The sequence below is a fragment of the Monoraphidium neglectum genome (genome assembly GCF_000611645.1).
Source record: "Monoraphidium neglectum strain SAG 48.87 unplaced genomic scaffold scaffold02033, whole genome shotgun sequence".
NCBI classification, from domain to species: domain Eukaryota; kingdom Viridiplantae; phylum Chlorophyta; class Chlorophyceae; order Sphaeropleales; family Selenastraceae; genus Monoraphidium; species Monoraphidium neglectum.
The window spans coordinates 1-10,797 of record NW_014011595.1 but is presented as its reverse complement, the minus strand read 5'-3'; the positions used below and the strand labels follow the sequence as shown (position 1 = coordinate 10,797).

Below are 10,797 nucleotides of genomic sequence, written 5' to 3'. Positions count from 1 at the left end.
GCCGAGAAGTACGCAGGGCCGTCGCTGAGCAGGGGAGAGTACCTATACCGGAAGATACAAGAAAAAAAACGCAGGCGCGACGAGGCCGCCGCGGCGCGCCTGGTCAACGCATACTCAGCGCTGCTGGGAGTGGGGGAGTGAGAGGGCGGTGGGGCGGCGAGGGCACAGCTGGCGCAGCCAGCCGGCCGAGCCGCTTGGGGCCAAGGACATCCGCAAGGCGCACGGGTGCGGGGACTCAATAATCAATCAACGCAGCGATGGCAAGCAAATGTTTTCGGGGCCGAAATCGCATCAGCGACCGAGGCCACCCTTGGAGTGCAGCGCCCCTTGGCTCGGGCCGCCATTCAAAGTCAAACAATCTGGGGTAGCATCAAATGATGCCGACGGCATCCACTGCACACCTGCCAACAATGCTTTCGTGTCATCCCCTTGGGTTTCCTTCCTGCGCCACCTCAGCACATGCATTTGTAAGGCAGCAGCCGCGCCCTGGCGCGTGCCTGGCAAACCCATCGCACTCAGCCGCTTGCTTGCATGCACCCCGTCAACCCCATGCTCACGAGAGTTTTGCTTTTGGGGGTTTGCTCCTTTCCATATTTCCTGCAACGGCAGGCGCATGCCGGATCCCTGGCATCGGCACCAGCAGACATGCATGATTTGCGTGAGAGTGACCTTTTGCTGTAGAGCCGACATGTGAGTACAAGTGCATCTCACATCCATTGAAGGACGACCCCACCACACCACACTGTGTGCCGCCAGAAGCAAGCCGTGCCGGAGGCAGTCGGCGGGCTGCGCCAAAAGTCAACATAGGCGCTTCACGCTGCTCACATGGTCATCCTCCGCCACATTAGTAATGTGCAGTCACACTATTTGCCCCCGCATACAAGCATGATACGATGTTTCAGCGCCGTGAAAATCTCATAATGATAATACAATCGTGTATACGTATGTGCAGCTTGAACCTCCGCCCCCTTCCTCGCCATACGATCTACGGTATTGTACTGTCAGGAGCCACGGCTATGGTATGTAAGACAGCCACTATATTACTCAAATAGTAGAGCCAGTGCTACACAAGATTCTTGACTATGCGGGCGTCGTGCGGCGCAAGGCTTCAGGGCACACTACCGCAAGCACGGCCCGTCGCTCTGCTGCTCGCGCTCCTTGCTGCGACGCCCGCGGCCGTCTCGAGGATGATACCCTCAGCACAGCCTGGGTCTAGAGAGCAGATACCTGTGAGAGTCCTTCACATTGCGCACATCAATGGTGCGTCCGCACCACAGCGCGCCCAGGGCCCCAGCAAAGACGCGCCACTGACACTGGCGAGAACGGGCAGCGTCTTACTCCAAAGCAGGGTGTGGGGCGCGTGACCGACATAAACCACTACAACTTCTCAACTATGCATCTTGCACAATCCATATGCAATCCCACTGCACAGCGCCAGAGGGCGCACGTGATGACCCCACCAGCCCGCATCGCAGCTTTCCACCCACCGCCTTACTCGCTAAATTGTTCAACCACACAGCTGGCGCCGCCACCTTGATACCGTAGTCCCAAACCCGCGCCGGTGAAAACGTGCCCCACCTTTCCCTACAGACCTTCACAACCGTATTGAGCAGACAGGGACGTCCGGCGCTGCCTGCAGCGCCGCGCAGGCCGCCAGCCACCTATGCCTTGGCGGCTGGGCGCGCGTCGCCACGGCGGTCGCGGAGGCCAGGAGGGAGGCCGCGCAAGCCGGCGCACCCTTTCTATTTCTGGTGGGCCACCGCTGGCCTCACACCCCCACCCCCCACCCCCACTCCTGGTGTCTTTGTGCACCGCTTGAGCCCCTTGCCCATGCTGTGCTTCCCCCCCTTCATTTTTTTGGTGGGGGGGAGGAGGCTAGCCAGGCTGCAGATACTCGTGTCGGACCAAACTGCCCTCCATTTCCACACGCCAGCCGTTGGGAGCGAGCGCCGTGAAGCCCGCCACCCTGCACCACCCAAGGCGTCGCTGCTCGCGGGCATCGGCCGCCCCTGCCGCCCGCCCCTCAACAGGACATAGGGGACGAGTTTGATGGGACCCTATGGGATGTCGTGTACAGGGGCCAGGCCACCGCGGCACTGCAAAACATCGTCAGGCCGGACGCCATGGTGGGTGGGTGATGAGGGCGGGGGGAGGTTACCCCTGGGACTGGGACGGGGCGGACGGGCTGGGACTACAGCTGCTTGGTGCCTCCTCGGCGCTTCCTTGTGTTGTTGGCGAGCGCACGCAGGATGGGAGCGAATCGGCTCAATCGTAGACGATTGATTAGCGCAGGGGTTGGGCTGGGCCCCAACTGACCATTTGCCCCACCTCCCCTGCGCCTGGTCCGGGCTGCATGATCTCATCTGCTGGCGTCGTGTCCAGACGCTCGGCAACCACGTGAGCTGTGGTGATACTCTCCTGGGAGGCGTGATCGCAGTCCTCGCAGCAGCAGCGGCAGCGGCGGCGGCAGCAGCAGCGGCAGCAGCTGGTCGCACCCAGCCTGCTGCATGCGCACGCCCTTGATGCGCTCATGGCCACATCCTCTGGAGCCCGCCGGGTGGGAGACATGCGCTTGCGTTGGGCTCGCTGCCCACTTCAACAGTCGCCAGCCCAGCTGGGCCGCGGCAGCGTCTGTTGCCATGCGCGCAGCATCATCGTAAAAACTCACTCCCCCCGTCCCCGCCCCAAACCCCGCCACTGGTGCCGCAGGAGTTTTCCTTCCCGGCCGCAACCTTGGCTGCGTACATCAAAAATCTGACAGCCCCGATGCTGGGCGCATGGTGCGGCAGCGGGCGATTTGGAGGCGGGAGCGTGATTGGTCGCGAGCTGCCACAGGTTGCTGGTGGCAGCAGGCAGGGGTGCCAATAGCCTGCCTTTGACAGTGATTGGGTCTTCCTTCAGAGAGCTTAGGCAAGTTCCGCGCCCCGCGGCACGAGCGCTTAATGCATGCCCCCGTGCAATCCCCGCCGCGCAGCAACGTCAACACCAACGCGCAGCCCGAGCTCCGTGGCCTGATCAAAAAGTGGGCCGTGTTCAAGCCGGGAGCCTTCAAGGTGCGGCATGCCGCAGCCCCAGTCATGCCGCAGCCCCGTGCAAAGTGTGACCCGTCAGGACCCGTAGGGCAACCTCACTTGTTGCCAGATTCCCCCGCGTTCCCACATCTTCATGCTCCTGCTGGGAGGGGTAGGTGCAAGCCCTCCACTACCACAACAACAAGTCTTGCTGATTGTCAATACCCATGCGAACTCGCAATTCAAAGCGCTTTTCTCTGTTGACACGCCAACTACCGCCAGGTGGGTGTCCTGGGATGGCTCACCCCCGACACAAAGTACCTCCAGCTCAACTCTGGAAATGTGACGTTTGGGGACGTCATCCCCAGCGTCAGGCGCTGCGTGGCAGATCTGAAAAGGGCTCACACAGACCTCGACCTCATTATTGGGATGTCACACACAGGTGAGCAACATTTATACATGTGCAGGGCGTAACCCCTCAACCCCGACGATGCGTCTTGCTCGGCTTGATGTCAAGAACGTGTGCAGCTGAATTGTAGGATGTGGTTGGTGCCAGCAGTGCACAGCAATCAGCTGGGCAGGGGGTTCCATTTGAATTCACAACAAGCTTGCTGCATCATCAGCATGCAACCATAGCCCTCAAACCCCCTGCACCCTCAATTGATCGCGTTGTGCTCCAGGCTACTCCTATGACCTTCAGACCGCCAAGGCTGTGCCGGAACTTGACCTTATACTTGGGGGTGGGTCAGCCGGTGCAGCTGTGCTCGGCGCTGCCTTGGACCTCGGCAGGAGTGCAACACTACGCAACCAAGCTGTGCCCCCACTTCATGTGTCCTTTATGCATGTGCATTTGTTGGCGTGTCAGGGCTGCATCGGGGAAAATCGCACTCCTCAAGCCTCCTCTGCCTGTTGATGTACCCCTCCCCCCAAATCCCACCGCACGCGACCCATGACATGCAGGGCACTCCCACACATTCCTGAGCACTTCCAACAAGCCTGGGCCCATATTTGACTTGACCAAGAACGCCACAGGCGCGCAGGATCTTGAACTTTGCATCTTGCATTTCACATCTTGCATCTCGCATGGCATCAACGGTTGACACCCGACATGACTCGCCACCCCTCGTTCAAAGGGGTCCTAACATACCTGATCAAGAGTGAACTGTTCAACCCATGCCGGCCGGCAGTAAACACCAACGCAACACCTTTCAGAGTGGCAGCCACGAATCTGACCACGCAGTAACAGCAGTGCCGCACCTCTTTTTCCCCTCACTCCCCCCCCCCTCAAGCAGCCGCCGACTGCGTGTCCAAGGGTGCGTGCGACGCTTCGGCCGGCTTGTTCCCCACAATCGTGAAGACCAAGGTTTGCAGCAATGCCACAACACCAGGGCGGGCCCGCTGCACCCCCAAGGAGGTTCCTGTGGTGCAGGCCTACTACGCCTCAAAGTGAGCGGGTTCAAGCCAGCGTTTACACGCGCAGCAGGATTCTTGCCAGGGGTGGCTTGGCATTACAGGGGCCGGGATGTCTGACGGGTGGGCTTGCTTGGACTGGCGTTGGGTCAGCTGTGGTCATCTGGCTTGCCTGCGTCCACTGATCTCAACACGTGTTGCTTTCGAGCCCCTACATCCACGTAACATTTCAAGCAGCTCGATATACTCTGATGAGAAAGCATGGATAGAAGCCAACGGCTCAGCTCGGCCTAAACTTGTTTTTGCCATCCAGATACTTGGGCAGCCTCAAGATTGACATGGTGACTAAGAAGCTGGTGGCAGCTGCCCCTGTGCTGTTGGGCGGCCTAAACTCGTCCCATCCAGTGGCGGAGGACCCCTCGATTCTGCATAAGATCAGGGGGCTGGCGGGGCCCGTCAAGGCGCTGGAGGGGAAAGTGGCCGGTGAGGGGAGCTCGGCCGCGACAGGTTCTGCAGATAATTTCAGGGCTTAAAGCGTTGCGCTTTAGCCTAGGGTGGCGTTAACAGGTGGGGTGGTGTGAGCGTTGGTTGGGGGAGACTGCTTGCCGTGCTGCTGGGTGCCTGTCAAGCCTTTTCTCAACAGAATCACCAAGTTACTCTGCCTGGCGTTATGAAATCTGGTGCAGGCCCAGTTCTTGCTGTCGTGCCTGCTTGCGTACCATGCCGTGCGAAGGTTGCGCCAACGTGTTCATCCTTGCACCCCCTCCTCGCGCTCCGCAGGCAGAGTGGCTTTGCGCCTCGTGGCGGGCAACACGGCGCGGCAGCAGGAGACCAATTTCGGTGACTACATGGCCTCGCTGCTTGTCAGACGCGCCAAGGCGCTGCCGGGGTTTGAGGGGAGGTTCGGGCCCGTGGATGTGGGGCTATTCACCGGCGGCGGCTTCAGGACCGATATCGAGGTGCGCAGTTTGGGGTATGGGATGAGTTTTGCACATGTTGCGTCTATTTGGGCTGGCATGTGCTTTATCTGGCATTTCTGTCACGATTTTTAATACATCAGCAGTGGTGTTGCCCTGGGAGTAGCGCCTCCCCCTGCACACATCCTTGCCTGGCTCGCGTGGCGCCGCTGCCCTGTCCTGCCCCTGCTTTCCACCTCCCGCCGCCCCCCTCCGCCCAGGCTGGCAACGTCACCTACGGCCAGGTGCTCACGGCCATGCCCTACGGGAATCTACTCGCCATCAAGGTGGTGGCAATGACAGGTCATGGCGATCCTGAGGGCCCCCATCGCCTCACCTGCTATGAAACTCCCAAGATAGTCCCTTGGCAGACCACGTTTTTGATGTCTGTTACCTTGCATCTACGGCCTGGTTGCTGCGTCTTTTGTCGACAGCCGCTTTCACACGCGCGAAACACGCACACGTGCAGGCCGTGTCAGGGGTGCAGCTCAGGGCGGCGCTGAAAAACGGGATCTCACGCCTCCAGGACAACGCAGGGCGCTTCCCGCAGGTGGTGCATAGCAGGGTACACGTGGCCGCCTCTGCTTCCAGAGGCAGTGCGTGAAGTGATTTTGCCTCTGCAGCTGCACAGCTTGATGGGATGCTGGGTGCATAATGCAGAGAGTGTCTGGGGAGGGCCTCAAGCGGTGAAGGCTTGCCCAGGCTCAGGAGAGGGGGTGTTGACAATCCTGCTGTCTGTTTGATTTGCACACCACCTCTGACCATATCCTATCTGAGCAGGGCACTTGCCCTGCCCATGCCAGGATGCCCGCACCCCACCAAATGCCACCCCAACCCCATCAACCGCCACTCCAACCCCACCTTATGTCTGCACCTCCAACCAAAAACATCAGGTGCATGGGATCCGTTTCTGGCACAGAGGCACTGAGCTGATTGCCGCTAGACTGCTACATTGCAACGGCTCAACTTCAACCATCCAAGATAAGGTCATTTACAACCTGGCCTCAAACTCCTACGTTTTGTCCGGCGGCGACGATTACACGATGTTCACTGAACGCCCGTTCCTCTTCCCGTCGGGTGACACAATGGATGCTCTGATGACAAGCGACCTGGCAGCTGCCATGCCAAAGCCGGTGAGCGGATAGCTGCAATAACGAGACGGCGCGAGCCCATCGCCCTTATCGGTGCTTGGGGCCGTGTGGGGACGGGATGTTGGCTTGCCAGGGCCGCTGCGCAAACCCGGCTGAGGGAGTCGGGCTGCCATGGGCGGGCGGGCCCGTGAGCCATCTAAAGCAACTTGGCGTGTCCAGGCCGATCAATTCTAGCCTGGGCGCCTTTGAAGTCTGCGCATGCAGCTGCAGCCCGTCCTTTGCACTCTTCACTGTGGCGCTGCTGGTGATGGGTGTGAGGAATCACCCGCTCTTCGCTGCCCCGCCGCCACCACAAGCGGTGGCAGAAACAGGACATTCCATACATGACACCCAATCCATCGTCCGGATCGAACAATTGCAGATTAATGTGCCAGTACCCGCAGCGGAGCGGCGCATCATCAACTGTGCAGCTGCTTACGTGGACTGTGCCAATGCAGACCTGTTTGGCCCCTGCTGCCTCAACAAATGAAGACCACAAACAGCCTTGCCTTTTTTGGGTCCATGCTGAAATCTTAAGACATTGTCCAAAACAAGCCTCGAGGGGGGTCTCACACCAGGTCAAGTGATTGGTAGAAGCAGAGCTGCCCTTGCGTGGCTGCGTGATGCTTCAGCCCTGTTTGCTGGTCGTTGTCACCCTTTTGCTATTTCGTTGTACATGCCGATGTCTCTTGTTCGTCGTTGGCCTCTGACCTGGGGGCTGTCTCGCGCCTTGATCTTCAGATCCGCGGTCTAAAGCACCACGATCGTCTACCCATGCAGCACTGCGTCTTGATCCTGTGCAGGATTGTGATTTGAGCAAGGTCAGGTTCAGTTCTTTTGCTGGTGTATACTCTAAACCTCAAAGTACTGTTAGGCTGTGCTTGGATCTTTTGGTTTGTTGCGTCAGCCAGAGCGCCTGGTTCGTGGCGTGAATGTCGAAGCATGCCAGCCTATTGGCTGTGGCTCCCCATTCGGTGGGCTGCAACACGTATCGTGCAACACGTATCCCGGGTTGCATGTCATCACCCCTGCTTGCAGTAACTGGCGCACCTGCCAACTGAATCCCACGCCGCTGATTCTAGTCGACGACACATGTGCGCGCGTGAACGTACGGACACCAAGAGGTGGCAGAATTGGTCCGCGTTGACCTCACGCGTGCAGGCGCCGCGGCGATGTGGTGAAATGTGTCAAGCTACCGTGATTCTCAGGATAACCAGCTGGTATGTTACCCATGGAACTTCTGATGCTCCCATACACACATGCCGCGTCTGGTGGGGCGCGGGTCAGTACTATGCCTGGCCTAGCGTCGGCCGCCTGCAGTGACCCTGGTGACAACGGGCACCGTGCTGCTGCCTAGCCAAAGCCCACCAACCCCACTCACCGACGTGCTGTCATACGTGATTGCTCCGGCTTATCACAGCCAGGCTGCTGCTATCAGAACAGTGTGGGAACCAGGTACTGTGTCGTAGACCAGATCGGCACAATGCAGTCCCTAGCGCGCTCACAAATCAATGCACTGAGATCAAATAATTCGTTAATCAGACACGGCGCATGGATGAGCGGCAGGGTGCCAAGGCCTCTGGTGCGCAACACAGCTGAAGAGTCTGAGCGCTGATTGCGAATGGGCCATCAGTTATGCCGTCAGGCTTGCGTGTCGATTATATCTATGTCACTAATGTGGATGTTCGCGCCTTGCTGCATCAGATGCAAAGACCGTTTTGTGGCGGCGGGCTCTGTGCTGTTGTGGCAGCGCTGCATGCTCATACACACGCCCACGGACGGCCAGGTCACATATGCACTATCCCCCACGCCCGCGCACATAACCCCCACTAACCCCTGAACTCTCGTCGGTCGCGCCCAGTCTCCGCCCGCCGCGGCCCAGCAGCAGCAAGCGGCCCAGTCGAGCGCCGAAAGCGCCGCGGTGCCCCAGGCATCTGCAGTGGTGCGGCGCTTCTACGAGGCCTACAACACCCGGGACCTGGATGTCATTCAATCGCTCATTGCCGATGACATCAGCTACCAGTAAGTCGGCGCCAGCATGCCGCCCTCGGCGCCCCTGCGCTTGGCACACCGTGCCTCTCTGAGTTTCCCAAGTCCCCAACTGACTTGACCAGCACAGGGCCTCTTTCCAGCCGCCCTTGTGTTAGCAGCTGAAACAGACCTGCTGCCACCCTTGGAAAACCCCCTGCTGCAGTGATCTGGTGTATGAGGAGCCGCATGAGGGGCGGGAGGGCGTGATGGCCTGGCTGGAGAAGGTGAAAAAAACGCGGCGGCCGTCCGCTTCCAGGGACCATGGTTGTGGTGCATGTTTGTGACGGCCCAGCACCTGGGTGCAGGGTGCCCTTTTGGGCCTCAAGCAGCGATGGAAACGGAGCAGAGCGGTGGCCGGCGGCGCGGGCCCAGGCGTTCTCAGCGGCCCGCAGCGGAGCAAGCGCGGCCCCGGCCAGCGCCTGGCAGGCAGCGGTCCAATGCGGCGGTTTGGGCCGCTGTGCTGCCCATGTCCGCCGCGGCGAGCGTGGGAATGGGGCGCTGAAAAGCGGGGGTGCGGATGAAGAGGGATGGGACTGAAAGGGGCCGGAGGGCGGCGCAACGCGAAACCGCTGCCCTGCCGACCGTGATTCATGCACGTTGCACAGGTTCGCAAATACGCCCCTGACGACCTCAAATTTGTTATCGAGGACATCACGGAGGGGGACCCCTTCAGGGCCGGGGTGCAGTGGCACGTGGAGTGCGGCGACGGCGTCTTCTTCCCCTTCTCCCGGGGCTGCTCCTTCATACGCGTGAACGAGAGGGGCCAGATCGTCTCCGTGAGCACCAGTGACAGTGGAGAGCTCGGGCGCCCGTTCCTGGGCAGCTGGCGCGCATCTGCGGGTGTCTGCATGTTGGACTTCTGTGCGCCGCCGCCACGGCCCGGCTCGGAAGTCAAGAGCGCAATCCCGCAGGCGCCGAGCTGCGGCATGGCCCCCTAAAATATGTTTTGAGGCCGGCCGCTGTCCCAAGGCTGCCCTGACCGCCTTGCCCTTTGAACACCTCTCTTGTAGCTATCACTCACCGCCAACCCCTCTTGCCTCAGTCATACCCGCTTTCTGAACCGTATTGCCCCCTTGCCAGGTGCGGGACGTGGTGGAGCCCTCCATCAAGCCGGGGGACAGCACGCTGCAGCTGCTGGGCTCGCTGACGGTGCGGCCGGGCGGGGGGCGGCGCGGTGGGGCGCAGGGGGCGTGCAGATTCGGGAGGGATCCCGCGCCCCGGGCTTCCGGCCGCCTCACCACCACGATCCGCGCTCTGCCTGCGCCCTCTATGCTTCGTTCCCACCTGCAAGTCAAAGCACAGTTTGGATTCCTCCCGCCACCCCGACCCCGACACCTGCAAAACTTGTGACATTGACTGCGACCCGACGCCCGCCCACCCTTTGTGGTGATCCCCCTCCTCCCAGTCCCCCCCCCCGCCCCTCCCCCCTTGCGCCTTCCCCGCTCTCGCAGCCCCTCATCCGGTCCCTGGGCCCCGCGGCCAACCCCGCAAACCTCAAGCCGGCCCTCAACGCGGCCGCCCTGTGGGGCCTCTACGCAGCATACCTCGGGATCGTCATGTTTTCCACGCTGCCGCCGGGCCCGCCCGCGTACGCGACGCCGCAGCCGGTGCTGCTTGAGGCGTTTGACGAGTCGGTCAACATCTTCTGGATCAAGTGAGGGGGATTGGTTGATGGATAATGTTTTCACGGATGCAGTGCCGGCATGAGGGGGTCTGCTGTATTTCTTGTGGAGGCGACACGGGTGGCGATTAGGTGGGCTTAGCCCCAAAGCCGGTGTTGATGCCGAGCTCGGCTGCCGGTTGAGACCCTGCCGTTCAACGCCGCCTGTCCTCGTATCTATGATCCATACTGATCCCAATGCTAGCAACCACCCACCAGCCCAACCCCCCGTAACACACACACACACATACATACACACACCCACCTCCCCTGACCTCGCCCCCTGCGCCCGCCCCCCCCAGCGAGGTGCTGCGCAACCTGAACCTGTCCCCCATCCCCGTCGCCCCGCACCACCCCGTGTCCGAGGTGAGGGGGCACCCTGCTGACCGTCGCCCTAGAGAGCGCCGCTCATCATCGCGGCTCTAGCTTCCCCCCCTTGCATTGCTTCACTCAGGGGTCGTCCGGTTGTCACCCTGTCCTTAGTCGTAGATTACTACAATACTCAATTAGTATTCGATTCAAGGGACCTCAGGGGCAGTCTTGTTGAAAGCCATGTTTCCGCCCCCCTCAAGCGCCCCCACCCCCATCCCGCCCCACCC

The 10,797-nt window shown here is 60.7% G+C and overlaps 1 protein-coding gene across 1 annotated transcript; it reads left to right on the top strand.

Moving 5' to 3' along the window:
- Positions 1–2,766: 2,766 nt before the first annotated feature.
- MNEG_9707 (hypothetical protein) lies at positions 2,767–10,624 on the top strand (the record flags this gene model as incomplete). The annotated part of the gene is made up of 15 exons (XM_014041821.1): positions 2,767–2,780; positions 2,975–3,053; positions 3,294–3,453; positions 3,692–3,751; positions 4,304–4,457; positions 4,735–4,904; positions 5,202–5,380; positions 5,599–5,680; positions 6,359–6,510; positions 8,369–8,529; positions 8,702–8,762; positions 9,144–9,314; positions 9,619–9,687; positions 9,990–10,192; positions 10,501–10,624. 15 exons carry the CDS (start codon positions 2,767–2,769, stop codon positions 10,622–10,624), a joined length of 1,839 nt encoding a protein of 612 aa, XP_013897275.1.
- Between the last annotated feature and the right edge of the window lie 173 nt (positions 10,625–10,797).